Source organism: Clavelina lepadiformis, chromosome 7 (genome assembly GCF_947623445.1).
Source record: "Clavelina lepadiformis chromosome 7, kaClaLepa1.1, whole genome shotgun sequence".
Taxonomy (NCBI): Eukaryota; Metazoa; Chordata; class Ascidiacea; order Aplousobranchia; family Clavelinidae; genus Clavelina; species Clavelina lepadiformis.
Window position 1 is genome coordinate 19603728 of NC_135246.1, and position 24887 is coordinate 19628614.

The window sequence follows — 24887 nt, forward strand, 5'->3', positions numbered from 1 at the left end:
CGCTGCCTAATATCATGACAACATCACACACACACTGGCCCATTTCATGCAATGAATGCAGATTGCAAAGGTGGCAGAAATCTCAGCTAGGCTTAGCAAGTAGCAACGAAATTGTCTGACGTAAACTGTTTGCTAGTTTTACAGAAATTAAGCGGGCAAACAATATTTCAGAACTAAGATGATTAGAGGACAGAGATTATAATTATCTTTCCGCCCTTTAGAGTTTAAACTAACCTATTTAGCTTAGTTTTAACAAATAGGCTAGTTAAGCGTGTTTCTTTTGGAAAACTAATTCTTCATTCTGTTCAAAAGACGAATTTTATAATTTTACGTAAAGTTAGAATTTAGAAACTGGTGTGATGTGACCTCATACGCTTTTCTTAACTCATTACATCATTGGCGATTCCATGTTTACTATTACGTCACGTCACTCATACAATATTCTAATGTATGGCTTTAATTTTCTAACTTATAAGGTCCGCTTATAGTCGCCGCTTATAAGATCCATCTCTGTTCCAGGAGAAATGGATCCTATAAACCGCGGATCTACCTTAGGTGTCCATATGAATCAAACAAGCTCAGTGTGCGTGGTTGTTAATCTTGTAATGTATATAAATCTCAGAAATAACTCAAAGAACACAAAAATAACACATAAATCACTCAAAAGCATAATGAAAGCATTTAAAAAGATTGCAAAAGATTTAGGCCCAAGATCCATCTATTAAAGGTTCCAAAAAGAATTGTGTATATCAGTAGACGCATCTGGCTGTAAAAAGACGTTCATAATCAAAGCTCAATACTCATTGGTTATTAAGTCACAATACAACGCTGCTGAAGACAATTATCTTCTGTAGAGCAATTATTTCAAATTTCCAAATTAATTAATAGCAAATTAATTATTGATAGCAAATTTCCAGTAAAACTTGATGTCACACACTCTAGCCGTCTAGCGTAAATCAAAATGCAGCAAAAATTATTGCCAATTAATTCTATTTTGTGTCTTCTACACACACTAATACGTTGTTTAGTCATATGATACACTACAATGGTAAATTTGATTAAAAAAAAGCAAAACTTCAGTAGCCTACAATACCAATAAAAAAGAAGAAATAACATGCTGAACTTTAACCTTTGAAAATTTTAAAATGGTATTGCATGCTCTTCTGGTTTCACTTAAACAAAAAATTTGAGACTAGATTAAATATTTTACCCAGCAACCTTTAGCTTAGTTTTTGCCTTGCTACTTGTCAAGAGTACTCGAGTGGAAAGGTCATTCACTAGACTAAGCACCGCGTCTGAAGAAGATCGACAAGTGTGTATTTACAGAAACTTAATTACACGCAAAGAGTTTTCAGAGCAAAAGGAAGATATTATGTAAAGGCAGCCAATAATTTTCTACCGTAGCCTACTCTTCTTGTCAACCATTCTACTACAACAAACCCTTTACCGGCGAAATAAATATTAAGAATCTTTATGACGTAACAATTGATACGTTAGTTAGCCATATTTAAAACTCGAGTTTTGAGAAATTAATTTAGTTTTGTAAGTATCGTTACAGATGCGTAGAAAAGTTTACCATCAAGGTACAACTAGCCTTATTGAAATTTCATGTAGCAATTTACTATGGGTAAGGAATTAAGTATTAGCTTGACTAGATATAACTTTGGACAGTACAGTAATTTTTGGTCCGGACACCAGTTGGGATTCATATTAAGCTTATAAATCAGACAACGACGTAGTAGTCAAATATTACCTTGGGTTTTACCGTACACGACTTACCGTATTCGCTTGTGTTCATATTTCTATGATTTGAGTTTTACTGCCGCCTTTAAAAGACTTTTTTACTATAGGCTCAAACGCATCCAAGACCAGACGTGTGAGCTCGAGTGTTGATGACACACGGATACTTTCAATACCCCATCAGCATTCTAACGAACACATCAATCTACTTGTGGAAGGGCTTGTTAGCCTGCGAGATAATTGCACCTTTTGTGACGCAATCATATGCGCTTTCGGTATGTGACGATAGCTCGTATTCTTAGAAAAAGTTTTCTTCTAATTGTAAGTAACTCACAGTTCCATTCTATGGGTACTTTAGCGAAAGAATGTTGAAAAAGTAAAGTTTTTAGACCCAGACAGCAAGGAACAACGCAAGCACTACACCCATAAATGTGTGCTGGCGGCTTCCAGCGGGTACTTTCGAGAGAAGCTTGGAGCAACGTTACCAGCAGGTTTCGAAGACTTACTCGACATACAGGCTGTTTATTTTTTGTAGGTAAACTTCAACTACTGTACTTCCTTTTTATTTAGATGCTTGTTCGTCTACGATGGAAAGTCCTGTGAGCAACGAAACATCCCAAACAGATACGGCCACAAACACCAGCACTGTAATACTTGACTTTCCAATTAGAACCGCAGCCTTAGAGGTGGTTTTGAAATACATGTACTCGGCTGTGCTTGACAGTAGACTTGAATTAATCCCTGATGTCCTTGAGGCAGCAATGAAATTGAAAATCGCTTCACTCAAACGACGGTGTTTGTTCGAAATACAGAAGGAGTAAGTATTGAGAGTTGTTTTAAGATTTTTCTGAATTAGAGAGAAAAATAACTTTCTAAAATTTTAAAGAAGACATTCTTCAGCCCATGCATATACTTTAAGCTAAACGTATCTTATCTGAATATTGATCATTTACTTGCGTTGTTGTGTGCACAGTCTCTTGCTATCATTTTCGCATAATCGTTTACTCAACGTTGTCCGGTGTGTTGTTGCAGGTTTCGTCTGGAATATTTCCAACGTATTTATCGCCTCTCATGTCAACTTGGCATCAGCGAGCTTCGAGACTTCACGTTAGAGCAAGCGATAGAGAAATTTGACCTGTTCGTCGACACCGCTTGCTTTTTGGAACTTACCGGAGCAGAAATGCAGGTGAATGGTGATCATGATGATCAGTAGAATAATTTTAGATATTTACCGGTAGTTCGACTGAAGCATGCATACCTTACCTACTTTTCATTAAAAACTCAAGAGTTAGAATACATTTCAATGAGCGTCGAAATTTTTTTAAGATCTTCAGGAACCACAAATGTGAGAAATTTATTCTACTGTATTCAAAACTGAATTGGGCTGTTAGGATAAGATCATATTTTTAGGGATCATTTCTATAGTATGTTTCTTGAAAACGTCATTCAAGCATGACAAAACCCCAACTACGATGATGAGTTGAAGGGTTTCTTCCTGAGCATGAAGCTTGATCGGATGTTGCTCTTCGGAGCAGTTTCCGGTTCTTGAGGAATGTTCTTTGCTGCGCTTGTCGCTACCAAAGAGGGAAGGAACTCATTCTGAGTAGTTTCGATAAGAAGTTCATCCGAGACTCAATACCTGTGTAGAGAGACATGATGTGTTTGAGGACGGCAGGTGCTACTTGATGAGAAAATGCTATTTACCAACTGTTGACCGGTCATTAGGGATGGGACGATTCGAACCTGAATTGATTCACCAAAATATCATCTTTGTGGAAGATTTGGGCGAACACAAATACTAACAATGGCGCAGCCGAATACAATAATACTTATATATTTACTGGCTTTGGGAGAAAATGGTGATCTAGCGTTATGGCGAAGGTAAAATAGAGTCAGCAGTAGTTGCAATGAAAGTTATTTTCCTTACGATTTTTGCTTTTTCAATCGTTTTTAACACATTATTTTTTGAATCAAAGCGATTTGCTTATCGATTACGTCATGTTACAAGCAAGACTTGACAACTTTTGAATGAAATTTTATTGTTTGGTTTTAATACGATTAGATTCGGGATTCGTTCGTGTCGACCTTCATGATATTCGGGTTCGCACGAACCAGAATAATCTCCCTCGCAGCACATTCTTACCGTTCATCGCCATACTTCTGTGCTTGTCGTTGGCGAGGAGGAAGGAACTCGTTGTAAGTAGTCGAACAAGCAGATTGTTTATGTTTCAACGATCTCTATGTAGGTTCGGCATCGACCTAGTAGCAGACTTACTTTGCCACTGCGCCTGTTTCAGATTTTTTCATTTACTTTTTCTGTCATTGTCATCAAGTACAAAGATGCGACAGATGGCATTGGGTTTTCTTCTGATGAGCAAAATGCTGGTGATGCGTCGGCCAAGCTTGTTCTGTTACTTCTTTGCTATCTTGCAAATGGTTTCAGACGATTTTCTTCTATATGGCCTCAGTTTCGCGTAGAATTATTTTCCACTCATTTCCATAAGGTTGTGCACCTGCAATCTATCCCAGGCAAAATTCCGCACTCACATTAACTCTTTTCGGTCGGTTAATTGTTAGTTCATTAGCATAACACTGGTAGCTTGTCTTCAGCTTCCCGTTGTTCAAAAGTGTTCTCATCTGTCAGTCTTGCGTATCACTTTTCAGTAACCACAAATGCAGGAAATTTATTCTACTGTAGATAAAACTGAATTGGGTTGTTTGAATAAGATCATACTTTTAGGGATCATTTCTATAGTATGTTTCTTGAAAACGTCATTCAAGCATGACAAAACCCCAACTACGATGATGAGTTGAAGGGTTTCTTCCTGAGCATGAAGCTTGATCGGATGTTGCTCTTCGGAGCAGTTTCCGGTTCTTGAGGAATGTTCTTTGCCGCGCTTGTCGCTACCAAAGAGGGAAAAAACTCATTCTGAGTAGTTTCGTTAAAAATTTCATCCGAGACTCAATACTTGTGTAGAGTGACATGTTGTGTTTGAGCACGGCAGGTGCTACATGATAAACAAATACTATTTACCAACTGTTGACCGGCCACTAAGGATGGGCCGATTCAAACCCGAATTGATTCACCGAATATCATCTTTGTGGAAGATTCGGACGAACACAAATACCAACAATAGCGCAGCCGAATACAATATCACTTATAGATTTACTGGCTTTGGGAGAAAATGGTAATCTAGTCTAGCGTTCCGGCGAAGGTAAAATAGAGTCAGCAATAGTTGCAATGAAAGTCATTTTCCATACGATTTGTGCTTTTTCAATCGTTTTTAAAACATTATTTTTTGAATCAAAGCGATTTGCTTATCGATTACGTCATGTTACAAGCAAGACTTGACAACTTTTGAATGAAATTTTATTGTTTGGTGATTCGTGCTTCGTTCGTGTCGACCTTCATGATATTCGGGTTCGCACGAACCAGAATAATCTCCCTCGCCGCACATCCTTACCGGTCACCGCCATACTTCTGTGCTTGTCGTTGGCGAGGAGGGAAGGAACTGGTTATAAGTAGTCGAACAAGCAGATTGTTTATGTTTCAACGCTCTCTATGTAGGTTCGGCATCGACCTAGTAGCAGACTTACTTTGCCACTGCGCCTGTTTCAGATTTTTTCATTTCTTTTTTCTGTCATTATCATTAAGTTCAAAGATGAGACAGATGGCATTGGGTTTTCTTCTGATGAAAAAAATGTTGGTGACGCGTCGGCCAAGCTTGTTCTGTTACTTCTTTGCTATCTTGCAAATGCCTTCAGACGATGTTATTTTATTTGGTCTCAGTTTCGCGTAAAATAATTTTCCACTCACTTCCATAAGGTTGTGCACCTGCAATATATCCCAGGCAAAATTCCGCACTCTGATAAAGTCTTTTCGGTTGGATAATTGTTAGTTCATTAGCATAACACTGGTAGCTTGTCTTCAGCTTCCTGTTGTTTAAAAGTGTTCTCATCTGTCAGTCTTGCGTAACACTTTTCACGAACCACAAACGCAAGAAATTTATTCTACTGTACATAAAACTGAATTGGGATGTTTGGATAAGATCATACTTTTAGGGATCATTTCTATAGTATGTTTCTTGAAAACGTCATTCAAGCATGACAAAACCCCAACTACGATGATGAGTTGAAGAGTTTCATCCTGAGCATGAAGCTTGATCGGATGTTGCTCTTCGGAGCAGTTTCCGTTTCTTGAGGAATGTTCTTTGCTGCGCTTGTCGCTACCAAAGAGGGAAGGAACTCATTCTGAGTAGTCTAACTAGTAGATTGTTTTTTTTAATACGCTTACTGAATAGACTTGACTTTATCTTGTAACTTATTCCCTTCAAATGCATCCGCTTCAAAATTGTGTTTTGGCTTACGAGTCTTTATTGCCAAGTTTTAATACGTCACGCCCTGTTGGTGTGCTTGAGCCTTTTTTACTGTAAGGAAACATTATAATGGTGCGTCTGCAAGGCTCTTGTCGAAGACGCATCAGCGACTACTTACAGATCAAATATTCTCGGATACGTTACAATGTTATTACAGGCTTTTCTTTTAAGTCGCCATAGTTCCGTGTGGGATTCGTTTCAATTCACTATCATAAGGTTGTGCACCAGCAGCCTATCTCTCAAAATTTCGCACTCAGATAAACTTTTTTCTGTCGGTTAAATGATAACTTTGGTAATTGTCACGCTGCAAGTTGCTAATTGCTGTAATACAGGGGTGACGAACCTGCGGCCCGCGGGCCGCATGCGGCCCACCAAACGATTTGACAAACGCCCATACATGCAAGGCATATAGAACTTATAAGAATACCGTCATATTATCATATCATATTATTGCCATACCGTCCGGAAAATTCCGGACATGTCCGGAATTTAGGGTTAAATTTTGCGTCCGGGAGACCAGCAGTCTTGAACGAAGCGTCCGGTGAGACCAGCAGTCTTGAACTTTCTTTCACCTGTTTCTAATCTTTGCGCAATGCGATATCAAAAGCTGATAGCACAATTGAGTCGCAGCAGTATGTCTTCAATAGATTGCCGCACTCAATCGATGTATTTTTTGCGGCCGCGGGAGCAGCTAAAAATCTGCCAAATGAAGCGGTTGTGCTTGAATGCTAATTATTAAGCAAAATGTTAAAAAAATTGTGCGGCCCGCTTGCTCAGCCGTAACTGACAAAGTGGCCCGCGTCATCGAATAGGTTCGTCACCCCTGCTCTAATCTTATATAGATTATATATAATCTTATATATAACGGTAGATACCACCCCTGCTGTAATAGAACTGTGCTCTAAGATAGAAGGTTTGCATGGCCACCAAACCCTCAAAATAATTCCGAATTAAAGACGAATTTAAAGCCAAAATAACACAAACAACTACACTATTGGAAGAAGTGGAGGCCATGTTTTCTAACATTAAAAACATGTTTATTGACAGCCGAAAAAATTAGAATGGAATAAACTTGTTTCCTTGTAAACTGTATTGTATATTATTCGCCAAAACCTGTGCGGAGCGGTATGATAGTTTTCGATGAAAACTTGTGTTTGTTTATCATAAATCGGCATGACGTGTACACTAACACGTCTTAGTAGGAAAGTGTTGGGAGTTATTGCTCATAGGCACAATCAGTATTGCATTACACCTGTCATTGCTGTGATTCGTTTGCAAACCTCATTCGCATGGTACGGAAATTCCCCGAACTAGAAACAAGAATGACGTCACGAAGCTTTGCATTTGGTGCCTCATTTGACTTGTGAATGTGAAATAAGCGAACGAACGAAATGTGAAATAAGCGTTTTACTGAGGACAGGAGAGTGGAAATCGACTAGAAACTGTAGCTTATTTGCAAGGTTTACCGGTGCATTTCTTATGTCCGCAATTATAACGTTTCTCAATGATGTCGATGTGAATGAAACCTGGTGCTGTTGTAGGATGTAGGCTACGGGGCTAGGCCTACTCTAGGCTTCGCCTAAACGGTCTTTTACCTTCCTGTAGGCTAGGCTTGCCTATGTGTTGAACCTAGGGGCCTCTATTTTATGGGTGTGCTAGAAAATGTCGGTAATTTCTGTTATAACAACGACTCTTTTTAACATAGATCGTGATCTAAATTCCTGCCACAGCAATAATCCAACTCTCATTGCTTAATTCTTTTAATAAATTCTTCAAGTTTATTTAATACGGTGCTGATGCCGGAACTAACCCAAACCCGCAAAATTGTAACAAGAATGGAAACACTGGTTAACGCCATTATCATTAATAAAAGCTGTTTGATTTTACTTGGAGTTTCATAACAGCAACCTCACCCTATACTTGTGGGCTTGTGCTGGACTGCTGGTGTCATGCTTAGTTAAATGATACAAGTGACTGTTTTACAGTTGCAAGTAGCCTAGTTTTGTTGCTTATAAATAATAATCTTTGTATGATGGATGTGGTGGATTTGAGTAATATATATACAACAATGAATATCAACTCTCAGCACAAAGACCTCATTCACGACGTGTCTTTTGATTTCTTTGGAAAGAGAATGGCGACGTGCTCGAGCGACCAAAGTGTCAAAATTTGGGATTTAAACGAGAACGAAGAATGGATTTGCACATCTTCGTGGAAAACTCACTCTGCTTCTGTATGGAAAGTCACTTGGGCGCATCCGGAATTTGGACAGGTTTTGGCGACTTGTTCGTTCGATCGAACAGTGGCTGTTTGGGAAGAATCCATCGTCGAAAATGCTTCATCACAGCTCAATCATATCTGGATCAACAAAACAAATCTAGTAGACAGCCGAACTTCAGTTAAAGACGTTAAGTTTTCCCCAAAACATCTTGGTCTTCAACTTGCCTCTTGTTCTTCGAATGGAGTTGTCAGAATATACGAAGCGCCAGATCCAATGAATTTAACTCATTGGTCAATGCAACACGAACTCCTGTGCAAGATGTCATGTAGTTGCATATCATGGAATCCATCTACTTATAGATATCATGCTCCAATGCTGGCAGTTGGTTGCGATGATCCCAGTAATTCAACTGGTGGAAAAGTTTTCATTTTTGAGTTCAGCTATGCACTGCGTGATTGGGTCAAAATAAAAATTATCATGACAATCACCGACCCTGTGAATAACGTTGCTTTTGCACCAAATATGGGCAAAAAACATCATGTTTTGGCAATTGCTTCAGAAAAACTTTATATTTACAATTTAAACCCAAGACTAAACGGTGAACACAATCAAAGTTCATCCGAACAAAGTGACATAAGTCTCCAGGAGGTGGCGCACTTTGCAGACCACAACTCCAAAGTCACTCGACTTTCGTGGAACGACTTCGGCACAATTTTGCTTTCAACTGGTGATGATGGGAAGGTCTTCCTGTGGATGGCAAATTACATGGACATCTGGAAACAGGTCGGAACAATCAAAAATGATTCCTTGAACCAATTTGAGTTTGAATTAGTGAAAAATGTACCTTCAAGTGGAGAAACATCAGGACAGAAATCAAGCCGAATAAGCTTCAAACGATTCACCCAAACTCGTGGCCCTCCACCAGAAAAACCTTTAGAACCAGTTTATAAGGGGGCTTACTATTGATGCCTGCTAAGCCTTAAGATTATTTTGCCTTCTTCATAATATTGAAATATTTGTAATTTGTTCACACAAACAGTCAAGACCACATTTTGGTTTATGGTGCAGTAACGATATTTACAGAATTTGAGTGATATTTCCATCTGTGTATGGTGTTTTGAATATTTAAACAAGATATTTTACAGCCTAAAACTCCCGTTTTCTTTAAATTATATTTATTAATACTGTGTAATATTATATGATTATCTTATGTTTGTTTTCATAATATGCCAGTTCTAGATAGGAATTAGTTCAATGTTCTGTAACTGATTTGTTACATTTTCTTGTTTTCTTTTTTATTTTAACTTTGCGTCAATTGCAATGTATATATATTAATTATTGATTTCATTTTTTAACTATTTTTTTTATAGATGCAAGTTAGAATTCTATTATTTTCATCGCTTGAGATTAAGTAGACGTCGTGATGTTGTGCACAAATGCATTGCAGTTGTCCTGCTCATATACTGTTCTAATTTTGATGTTTCAAACAACCATTTACTCGTTGTCCGTTTTTTTCAATTGTTTCTCTGTAAACTATATTACACCTGTGTGTATTGATGCCATGTCAGGCATAAAAATTCAATTCTAATTTGACATTACACAGGAAGAATTTTTATTACAAATTTAAAGCTTTTGTCCATAACTATTGGGAATAAGATGGACATTGGACAACTGTTTTTAAAAAAAAGTTAAAGTAGGCCATGAAGAGAATATTTATCATGATACCAAAGTTGAAAAAGGATGTTGCCTGAAATCATGTTTCATTAATTGGTCATTGTTCCATTTAAAATATTTTGTTTGCAAGTGATTCAAAATGTTTGCAGAATGCCATTTAGTTTAATTATGTTTTCTATTTTCGTTTTTGTCACTGTTTAAGTTAGTATGGACATGATCTCTGCAGTTTCATTTGATATTAAACTCCAACTGTTTCTATTTCAGTGATTTGTTTCTCATTCAGGTTTGTAGTCGCTTTGGTTTACTCGATAAACTGTTCTCTTGTACAAAATGGGTGATTCTTACGTGAATAATACTTACACTGCCATGAGGATCAACTCTCAGCACAAAGACCTCATTCACGACGTGTCTTTTGATTTCTTTGGAAAGAGAATGGCAACGTGCTCGAGCGACCAAAGTGTCAAAGTTTGGGATTTAAACGAGAACGAGGAATGGATTTGCACATCTTCGTGGAAAACTCACTCTGCTTCTGTATGGAAAGTCACTTGGGCGCATCCGGAATTTGGACAGGTTTTGGCGACTTGTTCGTTCGATCGAACAGTGGCTGTTTGGGAAGAATCCATCGTCGAAAATGCTTCATCACAGCTAAATCATATCTGGATCAACAAAACAAATCTAGTAGACAGCCGAACTTCAGTTAAAGACGTTAAGTTTTCCCCAAAGCATCTTGGTCTTCAACTTGCCTCTTGTTCTTCAAATGGAGTTGTCAGAATATACGAAGCGCCAGATCCAATGAATTTAACTCATTGGTCAATGCAGCACGAACTCCTGTGCAAGATGTCATGTAGTTGCATATCATGGAATCCATCTACTTATAGATATCATGCTCCAATGCTGGCAGTTGGTTGCGATGATCCCAGTAATTCAACTGGTGGAAAAGTTTTCATTTTTGAATATAATGACACCGAGCGAGATTGGGTCAAAGTTCAAATGATCATGAAAATCACTGACCCTGTGAATGACGTTGCTTTTGCACCAAATATGGGCAAAAAACATCATGTTTTGGCAATTGCTTCCAAAGATGTCCACATTTATAACTTAAACCCTGTCTCTGACGACCTTAACAATCAAAATTCAGCGGAACAGAGTGACTTGACTCTCCAGGAGGTGGCGCACTTCACAGACCACAACTCCAAAGTCACTCGACTTTCGTGGAACGACTTTGGCACAATTTTGCTTTCCACTGGTGATGATGGAAAGGTCTTCCTGTGGATGGCAAATTACATGGACATCTGGAAACGGATCGGTATTGTCAAGGGCAAAGCTTCTGGGGGTTCCTCAATGAATCACCACTCCGGTTTTGAGATTTCATCCCATAGAAATCAGCAGTACAATGGCAGAACCACATCACACGGCACGTCATCCCCGCGTCGTTGAGACGTAAATCATAGACTGTTGGATTACTTGCCACCGTTTCCATGCTGTCATGTTCCCGCTACAGACTTAGCTGTGACAGCTCAAAAGAAATTTTTGTGTGTTTTGAAACCGTATGTGCTCTTTTGCCAAAGACATTACGTACATGTCTACCTAACTGGCCATAAATTTTCGTTTATATCAGGTGCATCAAAGTCTTAGTTGCGAGCAATGGTTTGAATCTCTATTTTTAAAGCTATTATGAACTGAATCATCACATTGCACTGGATTTTCTATGTTGGACGCAGTCTCACGTAACTATTTTCTGCCTTAAATGCTCCAAAACTTTTTACTTGAAGTATGGGACGAGTTGTTGTAATGAAGAGTTGAAAGTTTGAACTTACCAAAGTTTCATTGAGTCAATTTACTTTTGTAGTTTTATGACGACGAAACTGAAGTTTGCTTAATAATAAATTGAGATTTATATACTTCATGCGAGCTTTGTTCTTATACCACAGCGGTTCCCAAACTTTTTTGAGCGCGACCCAAATCCGAGTTTGGTGAACATCTCACGGCCCAAGCTCCAGTATTTTAACACGAACTGGTTTAACGATTGTATGGATGATTTTTTGTATTAGTTTAAATTGCTAAGTTCGTTTGCAATGTTAGCAATCTACTCTTTTCTCAAGTAGCTATGGGCCTACGCTACAGACATACATAGCAGGGGTAATTTGATCCATTCACTATGGAGTATGGAACAATGTATTTTATTACAAACGTAGGTTTGCATCGCCTTGGTGCGACCCATTCTTTGACTCTTCGCAACCCATACTTTGGGAACCACTGTTATACCACATACAAAAGCGGCATTTTAACCGGCGAAAAGCTTTTGTTTTTGTATAATGGAGAAACATGGAAGCCAGGATAATCATAAACGTTTGATTATTTTGGGGAATATTTTGTGCGCCTGCTTCCTAAAAATTGTTAATGGATTTTTGTGTTTTGTTTTACTAATCAAGTATCAAATAAAATGGTGTCATGTTTTCTTAAAGATCTTAGTGCTTGGTGTAGTTCGTTATTCGATAAAATCTGTTTTATTTCAGGAATTAGCCAATCATCGCTCAGGATTTTTGCCAAATACCTCGGTTATTCCAGAATTGCAGCTCTTTGATGCAATCCTTATATGGGAAGCCCACGTGAGTGTTTCTTGAAAAGGATGAAAGGAGATATTTCTTGCATTCGTTGTTTATTGAAGAAAGAGTATTTTTGTGATTAGAATCACCCAGACAGAAAGGATTCTGCTTTAAAACTTCTCAAATGTGTTCATTACCAGAAGATTCCGCAATCAACATTGTCTGGATATGTGCTGACTCATGATATTGTTAACAAGGACAAAGAACTGCTGTGTAAGCAACACAACCTTGGCGGTGAATCGCAATTTGCATTGTCCACCCTACATCAAGCAAGATTTATTCCATAGAAATCTCAATTACATGTTTCCAGGTATCATTGAGTCAATCCTCGGAGTCGACAAGAAGCGCATTCTTCGTAGGTTGAAGGAAAAACATAATCCTTCCACCCATCAGCTAGCCGGCGGTGACCATGGCGACGGCGTCGCTGTTACTCGTCCGGCAGTTTTGGTCACTGGAGGGAGACTGTATGACCAGCTCACAGCCCAGGTAAGATGAACGAGGTTACAACTTTATCGGCGGTTTTTGGGTAGTTTGCTGATATTTTTTCAAATTATCAGAATTATTTTCAGGACAATATATCTGCATTGTATGTATAATCCACGTGTGGCGTCTAGTTCATGTTTTTAAACGCTGATTTTAAGATCCAAGAACTTAATCCAAAAGACGGAAGTTGGAAGGAAATCACACGGATGCCCGTGACGCTTTCCCACCACTCGGTGGCGGTGAAGAACAACGTCTTGTACGTGGCGGGCGGAGAGGACACGGCGATGGCCGGAGTGAGAGCTCTAACGTCGATGTGGAGTTACGACCCGTCAAAGAACGAATGGGAAACTCTGCCCGACATGCTCCACGGCAGGTTGGATTTTTTATCAAATTACCGTCGACGACTCGTTGTCACTTGACAGTGTGGTGTCAAGTAGAGTCGTTGATGCTGCTGTATTAGAATACCCTCACAGTGAACAAAGTCTTTTACGGACTTAAACTTATCTTTTTGTATTCTCTGCTAGACACACATGTCTAGAACACTAGAAACAAAGCAGATAATACCTTTAGTTTTCTTCTTTTTAGCTTTGTAAATTGTTTGTAAGCTTCAATTTTTGTTTTAGAGCTTTCTTCTGTTTCGCTTCACTAAATGAACACTTGATTGCTGTTGGAGGAAAGAGCAGCAAAGTGATTCGAACGTCAGTCGAGAAGTATTGTATTCTGTCCAGAAGGTAAGCAGTTGACATGTCGTGATGTCCTACATTTCGCTGCACAGGGTCTTTAAAATGTCTTGACAAAAATGCTCGCATACGGCTGTACATCTAAACTCTGGCATGGATAAATTTTTAGTATATGCTGTCAGTAGTTGGCATTCCTACATGTCTAGAGACTAGGGCGTCCTGTACAAGGCAATGGACCTTCTGCACCTGACTCGTTTTATGCTTTGAACCAGGTGGGAATTTTCGCATTGTCTGAAGCAACCACGTTTCGCACACGCCGGTTGCGTGTACAAACATCACCTCTACGTCACTGGCGGTGTTGTTAAGAAGTCATCGAAGGTCGATACCATGAGGTTGTTTATAGTCGATTGTCCTTTGTGACGCTTTCGTTTTCACTTGTTTAGCTTGCTTTCTGATTCATAAACAGGTACAACTTGGACGCCAACCAGTGGCAGAATTTAGCGCCGATGCGATGCGCTAGGAGTCGCCACTGCATGGCGTATGTCCGGGATCGTATGTACGTTTTCGGCGGGGAGAGCGAGTCTCAGGGGGTCTGCCAACCTGTCAATATCGCCCTCGAGTGTTACACCCCGCTGTGTGATCAGTGGCACAAGGTGGCGCAAAAGGTTCCATTCCAGGTATATTTAAGTTTCCGAAGTGTGGTTTTAGCCTAACACGGAACACGTCTTTTTCTATATAACTTTGTGATGTATGAATTATGCTATACAGTGATTCGAGCCACGCGTCAGAGTAAATCTTTGAATCCTATTCTTGTGTCCTTTCCATCAGAGCGACATCGAATGCGGATGTGCCGAACACGGGGATCAGATCTTCCTTATCGGGGGATGTCGCGCTAATCTCGCCGATCATCGTCTCGACGTCGCGAGCTACGATCCAGAGACTGACACGTGGACGCCGCGCAACAAACTTCCCAGAAGACTTCGTGGAACCGCCTGTGCCGTGCTTGCCCTCAGATGAACTATGACGTCACTCGCTTTGATAGTATATTTTTCGACTTTAAAACGTTATATGTATAAAATAAAACCGAACGAACCGAACCGGTACATTTAAGAAATTTGGACCTTTGCGAATTATAAAGTGTCTTGAGCGTTGAACGACGACTAAGCTTTGACAAAGTCCAAAACATCGCTAAAGTCGTGATTGCGTATAATGCTACTGACTCGAGTCGCTGGACATTTCAAACGGAGACCTCTTTCTTCGCTTGCCTTCCTCCTTCGTCGAATGAAGTAGGCCTACATGGGGGCGGCTTTTCGGTGTTGTATTGTGACGTGGGCTGGAACTATCTGTGACGTCAGTTGTCGGGACAATGACATGGTCTTTTAACCCTTGACCCTTCGATCTTTCTTGCTCGTGATGCAGAGCTTCATTTTCACTACTCCACAAGTTCTGCGAAGAAAAAATACTTAAACCACGCGCGGAATCGAACCCATAACCTGCTTTCCAAGTAGTTAAAGCTGTTGGCTGTCTGTAATATTTGCGATACAATGTATTAAAGGAGGCGTCAAACGCTTAAAGCGTTTTCTTACGAATACATCTTTATGAATTTGTTGGACGCCTGACGTAGGGCTTTAAAAAACTTATTTAGACCAATCAGAATGCAGCATGGTTGGGGTTGTTTTCTAGCCTGGGAATTACCCTAGCAGTTTGGCGCGCTTCAATGTTCCAGGTCGCGTGCAAAATTTGGCTAAATATTAGAATGAAAGTAGCTAAAATTGGTTTTTTTACATCAAAAATTCTAGTTCTTTTTTTGCACCTCTGTAAAAAAAGTTTGAATCATGGTTTTTTAATGGCATTATATGGAATAGTAGTCCAAAGCATACTAAATTGACATGCAAAATTTCAGAGAGCCCCATGGAGGATTTTTCGAATAGTCAGTTTATTAGTAAATACACTGTATAATAAAACAAACAAAAATTTTATGGTAATTTTTGGTGTTTGACGCCTACTTAATGTACCTGACCAAAACACCAACTCATATAACGATGACCACCATCGCCCTCAACTGTTCCACACCATTGTATAATCAGTGACACAAGGTGGCGTAAACTTTTCTATCCACGCTGTCCAATTTGGTGCAGCGCATAAATCCGAATCGTATATAAGTCAGTATAGTAGTACGCGCTAGCACTTAAATAAATGTTTTTATATTTTGATTTTATCATTGTTTTTTTGGGCTGGACACCGCGCAGCAAACTTTCGAGGAGACTTTGTGGAGCCTGCGCCGTGCTTGACCTCAGATGAACTATGACGTCACTCGCTTTGATAGTATATTTTTCGACATGTATACGTCATATACGGAAAAATACAACGCTATGGAGGAACACTGAAGGACGGAATTAATTCTCACAATTGTCTTCTTATTACGTATTTGAAGACTTGTGACCTGTAAAACGGGTTTGAGACAAAGACATATCGCAAATGCAATGACATGCTGTACTAAGACACTATCTCAGTACAGTTCGTATATGCTACAATGCTACATGGTTCAAAATATCTTCCGCTCTCACTAACTCATATTACTAGAAATTTCAAAAAAAAAATCTCGTTCTCATGGCTTCCGCCTTCCGTGAAGGAAGTTATTGGCGTCTACTTTTTAGGCGTTCCATTATGACGTGCATTGAAACTGTCGGTGACGTCATTCATCGGAACAGTGAGATGGTCCTTTGACCCTTGACTCTTCGATCTTTCTTGACTCTTGCTCGTGATGCGGAGCTTCTTTTTCACCTTGCCACATGTTCTGCGAAGAAAAGAAACTTTAACCACGCGCGGAATCGAACCCGGAAACGCTGGATACCGTTTCCTATACTATAAGTTAAGGTTGTTGGTTGTTTCCTAGCTTCAAGTTGAAACCATCGCTGTCTGAGATTGTAAATGGAGTTTAAACCATCCCGCTAACTTCGAATAACTCACAAGAATCTTGTCACGACATTCTTGGATGCTTCCCTCATCTTGGTCGAAGCGAGGTTGTACATGACCGGGTTGAGACACTCCGAGAATCTCAGCGCAAAATAAGCGCCGACGTTGAACCAGTAATCGAACCCGCAACCGAAACTGTGTTTTTTGGTTGATCTCGTCGTCCATAGCATGTATGACGTCATTGGAACGTAACCAATCAAGAACGAAGTTGAGATCAGAGCCAGCTGGTAAGCGGCGTGTCTCTCTAAAAACGGAGCAGGTTTGATAAATAATTCGCATCAATCTATGAAGAGAAAACGCAAGCTGACAACCAAGTGAACGTGCAAACTACAAAAATATCGAGTTCACCTTTCTTGCGGCGGTTTTCGCTTTTTACAATCTTCTGGAAGTAAAGCTCCTTCACGAGAAGTACAGATGATACGAACAGAATAAACATAGGCAGGAGGAGGAAGGTTGTCGAGGAGAAAGTGTAATAGATTCTTAGCTGTGAAACCCTGTTAACAACAAACAAAATATTTAACCTGTAATTTTAATGGACTAAAATGATTTTGGTGAAAATGAATAAGCAGACGCCACGCACGCCACGAAATGATTATGTTGGTGAGAATAGAGTCAACGGTTTTAAATGAACAAATGTTTTAGTTAAAAAGAATCGGACCAAACAATTTTAAAGACCATTATTGCAACGCCCAAGTCTCACCCATTGTTGGATATTCTTATGGAACACATCGGCCAGCAGCTGGAAACGTCTTGGCCGCCTTTCTCAGCAACTTCATAGAAATACGTATAAACAAAACCCCCGAATGTGAGAGCGGTGAGCCAAAGGATCGAATTCAAAATCACCACTGTCCTGCAAAAGTAAAATGTATCTTTATGTTATATAGAAGAGAAGCTTGATGTGGCTTAATTGAAAGATACGATAGAATTTCTTTTTCTATCATCCATCAATTATCTTTTTCAATAATTTACCTTCGTTTTATAGCTTCAAATCGAAGTGGCCATTTGACCCCGATTAACCTCAAAACCGCGAACGACGCGATGTGAAGCGCCGTGCAGTATGACGTAGTTTCGTCCGCCCCCCAGTAGAGTTTGCAGAGAAAGTCGCCCCAACCCCAATTGTAAAAGCCCCAAGTTCTGCAAAATTTTAAGATTTCTTTGAAAACAGAAAAGAAAAGATTCCAAGAGATCTGACATCACAGGTCAAATATTTAAGAATCGTCACCAACTACTTTATTCCGTTTCTTACATTTTTCTAAGTTTTTTTAGATGTTTATTTAAACAAATAATTTCCACGTCATACCTTCTATAGAGCCAGAGCGGTGAGGCGACCACCCCCGAAATGAGATCAGACAGCGCCAGACTTAGAATGAACAAATTGCATTTGGTTCTCATTCCGCGATGAAGAGCGATCGCCAAAATGGTGACGAGATTCCCGAATGTGCTCCATATTCCAAAGATTGCGATCACGGTTGCCATAACAATCTGTTAAAGCATATTTTTTTATTTTTTTTTAATAAAACATTTTACTGCTAACGTTTTGTGTCCACAGAAATCGATTCTTTTTCAATTGTGCTGTTCGTACCGTTCGAATAATGTAATAGCACATCATTCATCTATATTACAGTATTTCAAAGCGTTTTTGTTTAAACCAAATCTGTAGCATTTATGTTAAATAAATCAAAATTTATCCGCCATGATGGGCTTCTCGGCTTTAAGACGATACCTGCTCGTAGTATGTTGCCGGAGATGTCCCGGCCTGTACAAAATGGGTGGTTTGCTCGACAAATGCTGACAAGCTTGGTGTCGTGGAATCGAGAAACCAGTGGCTTGTGTGGTTGACAGGTGGTGTTTCTGTTGCCATCTCGACCAAATTACGCTACAGCTCAAAACGTCTCCAACAATATGCAGGCTATAAGTTCCTTGCAACAGTATTTCTGTCCTTTAACTTAACAATAACTTGAATTTAAAGAAATATATATGGATTCCAGCAGAAGTTATTAAGCTAATAGACTATATAGGATCAATAATGCATTAGTATATCACTTAGAGAATCGGAATTTCTTTCCGTCCCTGAATGTTTATCTCAGTCTCTCTACCAAGTAATAAGGAGGCCATTGAGTGCTCAGAGATTTTAATAAGCTCATATACAAGGAAGTTTTATCTAATCGGTCTATAGTAGTTTGCGTCATACAGGAAATTCTAGAATTAGACGGAAGTGATTGCTTTAAAATGAACAAAACACTTAAAAAGTTTTCTAAACGTCTTCCTTTGTGACATCACTTTATTTACCACCAATTTTTCTGCAGTGATGTCGATATAGGATTGTTGCGGAAGTTGCGTTGTAAGGTTGTTCGCAAACAATGCGCGAAAAAACCCCACGTCGTGGTTTCGGCTCACGGGGTTGGGTTCTTGAAGACCAATAAGCAACAAGAGCAACAACCTTTTAAGCAAAAATTTGACTCAGTAAATTATAGATTTAACCCCTCTAGTAACCGTTAACTCGACTTTACGTAAAAATGAAAATATTTGAAAAAAAAAAACGCTTATGACCTTAATTACCACTATGCATGGACCTCTCAACACAAAGCGCTACGAGAATAACGGAAGTGCTGACAAGGAATTTTTTTTGAATTTTCTAACACGAAAGAAGCACCATGCAATGAAAGCTCTGCAGTTACACTGAATGCGACGTTCATGTTGTACAAACACGTTTTTGTTGTTTAATGTTCACATCGGCGTCTGACATAAACAGCCGCGTATTACGCAACATACGTTGTGCGCAGCTAATAAAGTAGTAGTAACATTATGACGGTGCTACTATAATTTACAGCATAAAAGAGCGGCACCTGCAGATCTGCTTCTGGGGAAATGGTTTCTCACACACTTCCCAATCATGATGACGTGCGCCTGTGTGCGTTCTAATACGTCGTTTCATGCTATGACTGAGACCGGTCTTATAATCACGACATGGATGTTAGACAAACTGCTTGGTTCGCTTTTTTTTTTAAAACTGATCAGTGGTCCTAAAATGTTTACTGCAAAACTGACACGAATCACTAATGTCCGCGCTGTGGACGTCCCTAGTGTTTTGCAGATACACAGAAATTAAAGAACACTCCAACCGCCTTGTTACAAGCGAGTGGCTTCCAGCAAGTTAGAGTTTATAGCGCTCCAAATCAATGAGTTGTTTCATTAGCTCCTGATGATGTAGTTTGTAATTATATTATATTAATGTAATTCGAATACACTTGTAATTATATTAATTAGCAAATTTGATATTTTTATCACAAAACCCGCTGTGCAATAAACCGACATACAAAATTAAAGTTTGTATAAACAGTGTATATCAGTGCAAAATGAATTTCCACTGAATAAGTGAAAATGTTTTATTTGTTTTTTGTTTTTCTTTTGTATAAAAGACACGTGATCGACAAAGAATAATTAATCACACTATATAATAATTTTGATATTTTTGAATAACTAATTTTGAGAATTTGGATTATAATTTTTTATTTTTGATATTTAGTAAACTTGAAAGAACACGCAGGCACTCATTTTGCAGCCTACTTTGATGGTTTATGCGACATACACGCAAACCATAACTCAAGTCCGGTTATAAATGGATTTTTTATTTATTTCAAGCACAAACATCTGCACAATAATTTACAATGGAACAAATCAAAATTTTTATACATTTCCAACTTTATCGCAAAAGTCCAATTAACTTTATATCGGTTCTAATTCTATATCTGTTTGCTCGTGTGCAAAATATGTTTTGATCTAAGCAAAGACAGCTTGAATTACACGCAGCAGAAATTGTAAACGCTTCCTCTGTCGGATTGTTGCTGCAAGTTCAACATTAACTTTGGTAACAAAGTCTCTAATGTCATGATAAAAGCTCATCCCTGGCCCACATCATAATTATACAAAACCGACTTTGGACCTTTCATTCATTGGAAGGAGAAACTGATTTTTTAAGCAGAGCTGAAGAATTTTTGACTTGACTAGTCGATAGAATCCGACTTTTGGACATTTCTCGAGAAGACCCAAATTCTTTCTTTGATTGATTACAAGTTCTGAAAATGCCGAAATTTTAACTAAAACCTCACCAAAAATGCGTTTGACCGACAGTTAACATGTCGATGACGTAGCACTCCTACAAATCTACTCAGTTTACATTTTGTGTTGTTGGTAAATTTAATTTGTAAGTTTACAGCATGAACCACCGACCTTAACGTCCACAGGACATCCTTGGATGCTTCCCTCATCTTGGTCGAAGCGAGGTTGTACATGACGGGGTTGAGACATTCCGAGAACCTCAGACAAAAGTACGCGCCGACGTGGAACCAGTAATCGAATCTAAAAACCACGCATTTTCAAATATATACATGAACTTATGACGTAAGAGGTAAAAGTTTATTAAAGTAACTTGTAATTGTTGATGACGTCATAACACTTACAGCGGATCTTTGTGCGCCACCCTTGTTGTCCACATCACGTATGACGACATTGGAATGTAACCAATTAGAAACGAGGTAGAAATCAAAGCGAGTTGAAAAGCAATTTTTTTCTCTGCAAGTTCATTTATTTTCATTTGTTGATTTTTAACTGAGAAACAAAAAATAGAAATAATCGGAAACAACCTATCTATTTCACCTTTCTTGCGTCTGGTGGCGCTTTTTGCAACTTCTGTGAAGTAGAGTTCTTTCACAAGAAGAAGAGAAGATACAAAAAGAACAAACAGAGGAAACCAAAGGAAAGTAATTTGACTGAAAGTGTAATATATTCTGTGTTCTGCCACTCTGAAAATATAAAAAAATGCAATAACTTGACGTCTTTATGTTATTGCTGACGAACGCCCCCTGCCGTCGCAACTTTTCACGCCTCACCCGTTATTCGAGAGTCGTATGGAGCACATCGGCCAGCTGCTGGATACTTCCTGAGCTCCTTTCTTGGCGACTTCGTAGAAATAACTGAAGACGAATCCTCCGAAGATTATTGAGACGAGCCAGAGAGTAAGAAGCCAGATCGCCAACTTCCTATATGCATGAGAAAGGCGTTGAGAGATCAGCCTTAATGTATTTTTCTATATTTATAGATGTACCATATATGTATGTGTGTATGTATTCGTATTGATATATTGCATATGTTTTATTAAAGTATTTCTCTGGTAATCTGAGTTTTGTCAAAATTATCCAACCGGCCAGTTCCACCCAAACACTGCGAAAACTACAAAGTAGTTCTGATAGAATGAACAATTTCATAAAATTTCTAAACTTTTACTTTCTCTTCATAGCTTCGAACCGAAGTGGCCACTTGACTCCGATTAACCTCCAAACCGCGAACGACGCGATGTGAAGCGCCGTGGAGTATGACGTAGATTCGTCTGTGAACCAGAAAAGTTTGCAAAGAAACTCGCCCCATTCCCAATCGTAAAAACCCCAAGTTCTGTAAATTGAAACGTCGATGTCAAATGCATGCACATTAATTATTGATGAAGTAATTTTTTTCTTTATTTCGAATTATTTTAAATTTAGGCAACGAAGTAACTGATTCTTTTAATTTAATCGGCTGAATTGATTTAAAAATAATTTCAGCAGAATTTTTTAAATAGTGCGCTTTATAGACTTTCCCGAATAATTAGACTAGGTCGCTCTACCGTGTTCTAGAGTGTCTATGACGTTAACAAATAATTTCCACGTTATACCTTCTATAGAGCCAGAGCGGTGAGGCAACCACGCCCGAAATGAGATCAGACAGCGCCAGACTTAGAATGAACAAATTGCATTTGGTTCTCATTCCGCGATGAAGAGCGATCGCCAAGATGGTGACAAGATTCCCGAATGTGCTCCATATTCCAAAGATCGCGATCAAGGTTGCTATGGCAATCTGTAAAGACGCATTTTTCCGTTTTTTTAGTAACATCTCCTATAATATTAGTCCGATAAACATGCAGAAATCAGTGCTTTACTTGTGCTTGTGCCTATTTTAAATGGTTTAATAATGTAATTGGCTTTCACATCATTCCATTTATATTCTTCTCATTATATAGCGTTGGCGTTAAATCAAAATCTGTTTATAATAATTCCTTAGTTACGTCACAGTACCTGCTCGTAGTAAGATGCCGGCGATGTCCCGGCGTGTACAAAATAGGTGGTTTGGTCGAAGAACTCGGACAAGGGGGTCGTGGAATCGAGAAACCAGTGGCTTGTGTAGTTGAAAAAGGTGTTTCGTGTTGCCATCTTAGTCAAACTATGCCAGAACTCAAAAAAATTCAATTCACTTTGAATAGTCTAAACAAAAGTTTTTTTTGTCTTTCGTAACTAAAACTCGAATCGATCTTCAAAAAAAAAACTAACTGAAGTCGAGAAGTTAGAAGGTTCACAGATTAGAACCAATAATTAATTAATACTTGGAAGTTATTGATTTCTCTCAATTTCTTTTCCAAGTTTTGAGGAAGCCATCAAGCGTTCAGAAGTTTCATTTTCTTCAGAATAAAACAGCAAATTATGCAATACGTATGTCGTCATAAGAGTACGTCAATATTATGTCAATGGAGGACAAAAACGCTACTGTAATTAAACTGTTCTTTTTTCTAAGATTTGTTCTTATTTTGAAGGTCTGTGTCTTAGAAAATATTTTTGTTTTTACTTCTAAGAAATGTCCTTATTTTCACTTGCGACCTTAGCTTTGTCTCATTTTTAGGGTAGAGATTTCTATTTTGGGCATTTCGACACCTTTAGTAAACCATTTTGTACCAAAGAGCTAACAAAATTAAGAACATGAAAATAGTGTCTCGTTTTTTTTAGGAAGATTGATTGCCTTCTCCTGTTGTGCACTGTTTAAGGTATATTTAAGGTGTTCTTCTTTCGTTTCCTAGTCGTCCTTATTTTTGAGTCCAGACCGATGGCAACCCTGCATATATGGGATTTACTCAGTCAGGCGTCTGTCACTCTGTGTAAGTCATTAACCGGAAAGACTTTTCAACTGAGGGGTCTAGAGACGCCAAACTTTCACAGAACGCATAACTGTTACAGAATCAGTCTGCCAAGTGCTCTTTTACCGTTTTTACGATCCACTTCAAACCAAATGTTTTGAATAAAAGCAGCTCTCTTGTATTATAATGTAAAACCTGTCGATTAAAAACATACAAGAAAAGCCACTAACAGACTTGTACGTTTAAGCGATGATTAAAACTTCTTTATAATGGATCCGAGGAACGTAACATGAAATCATCCTGAATCTAAACGTATGCAGCAGATTGGTTTTAAACAGTGACAAACAAGTTTTGAATAAAATAATTTGCATAGAAACATGGCCAGTTTAGCTAAAAAAACGTCAGTGCTTTTAGGTGTTATTTTATCAAAGTTTATCAAGCTATAAATAAAAATACACGACGCAATTCCGCCACGCGCTTTGATTTATTGAAAAATTCATGTATGAATGCCATGGTACTACACTATACTGTACTATAGTACATCGGTATGGTGCTTGGATTGTCGAGAAAACGCACAAAAATCGCCCTAAACCTTCTAAAAACATAACTTGTTCTCAGTCAAATTAGTTATCTCAGAGGAATATTCATACGTCGTTTACAAAAGCCCACACAGTAGCATCTACTTCATTATTTAACTCTGATCATGTTCGAAAATTAGGTATTTTCTATTGTTAAGGATAGGCGTATCGATGATTTGAGACCAATTGTTCTCTCATTATCGAGTTAACAATGGGGTCAATTGTCCGCACAACTTGTGTTTTCTATTAACTTGGGGTTGACCACTTCATCTAGTATGTACTACCCACTACACACCCACCCATGTACTGCCCTCTTCTATCTTCCATCATCTGCCTTTTTGCAAAGGTGCGTTGCAGTGAAAATTTAAAAAAATGTTTTACAGGATATGTGCCTTCCCTTTAAACAATATACCTTACAATATCAATATCCTTTATAACAATACCCTTTTAAATTTTAAACAATGTGCCCTACATTGCTAAATGCCATCATACATTTATAGGCAGTCTCCGTTTTATCGTCTAAAATCTAATTTTAAAGCTTTGCAGTAATTTTAAAACGAGTCAGTCCCGTCTTCTACAAAAAGGAACACAGTCTTTTTAATTGTAAGCTTGGCTT

General features: G+C 38.6%; 4 protein-coding genes, 3 non-coding genes and 1 pseudogene across 8 annotated transcripts; 6 read left to right on the forward strand and 2 right to left on the reverse strand.

Annotated features, from left to right (window-relative positions):
* Positions 1–1475: 1475 nt before the first annotated feature.
* On the forward strand, positions 1476–14912 carry LOC143464897 (kelch-like protein 26). Of its 2 annotated transcripts, XM_076962938.1 has the most exons (13): positions 1476–1627; positions 1851–2015; positions 2130–2231; positions 2311–2557; positions 2773–2926; positions 12528–12620; positions 12701–12830; positions 12928–13103; positions 13259–13473; positions 13724–13831; positions 14053–14172; positions 14247–14457; positions 14609–14912. In XM_076962938.1, exons 1-13 carry the CDS (start codon positions 1624–1626, stop codon positions 14795–14797), a joined length of 1914 nt encoding a protein of 637 aa, XP_076819053.1. In that variant the 5' UTR covers positions 1476–1623; the 3' UTR covers positions 14798–14912. The 2 variants fall into 2 exon arrangements, with proteins under 2 accessions (XP_076819053.1, XP_076819054.1); XM_076962939.1 differs by lacking the exon at positions 14609–14912 and having other exon boundaries at positions 14053–14158; positions 14247–14433.
* LOC143466314 (small nucleolar RNA U3) lies at positions 3135–3348 on the forward strand. Its single transcript, XR_013118759.1, has one exon. It is a non-coding gene; the product is annotated as a small nucleolar RNA U3 (small nucleolar RNA).
* On the forward strand, positions 4465–4678 carry LOC143466313 (small nucleolar RNA U3). The gene has a single exon (XR_013118758.1). It is a non-coding gene; the product is annotated as a small nucleolar RNA U3 (small nucleolar RNA).
* Positions 5787–6000, forward strand: LOC143466312 (small nucleolar RNA U3). The gene has a single exon (XR_013118757.1). It is a non-coding gene; the product is annotated as a small nucleolar RNA U3 (small nucleolar RNA).
* Positions 8059–10166, forward strand: LOC143464898 (nucleoporin SEH1 pseudogene; annotated as a pseudogene).
* On the forward strand, positions 10248–11917 carry LOC143464899 (nucleoporin SEH1-like). Its single transcript, XM_076962940.1, has one exon. It carries the CDS (start codon positions 10342–10344, stop codon positions 11446–11448), a length of 1107 nt encoding a protein of 368 aa, XP_076819055.1. The 5' UTR covers positions 10248–10341; the 3' UTR covers positions 11449–11917.
* A 1178-nt stretch (positions 14913–16090) lies between the features above and the next one.
* Positions 16091–18843, reverse strand: LOC143465654 (growth hormone secretagogue receptor type 1-like). Its single transcript, XM_076964056.1, has 7 exons — positions 18480–18843; positions 18057–18238; positions 17726–17890; positions 17457–17606; positions 17105–17250; positions 16751–17000; positions 16091–16577 (listed from the first exon to the last, which is right to left on the reverse strand). Exons 1-7 carry the CDS (start codon positions 18615–18617, stop codon positions 16427–16429), a joined length of 1182 nt encoding a protein of 393 aa, XP_076820171.1. The 5' UTR covers positions 18618–18843; the 3' UTR covers positions 16091–16426.
* A 1683-nt stretch (positions 18844–20526) lies between these two features.
* LOC143465656 (growth hormone secretagogue receptor type 1-like) lies at positions 20527–23982 on the reverse strand. Its single transcript, XM_076964060.1, has 7 exons — positions 22864–23982; positions 22464–22645; positions 22040–22204; positions 21646–21795; positions 21413–21558; positions 21217–21328; positions 20527–21115 (listed from the first exon to the last, which is right to left on the reverse strand). Exons 1-7 carry the CDS (start codon positions 22996–22998, stop codon positions 20854–20856), a joined length of 1152 nt encoding a protein of 383 aa, XP_076820175.1. The 5' UTR covers positions 22999–23982; the 3' UTR covers positions 20527–20853.
* Between the last annotated feature and the right edge of the window lie 905 nt (positions 23983–24887).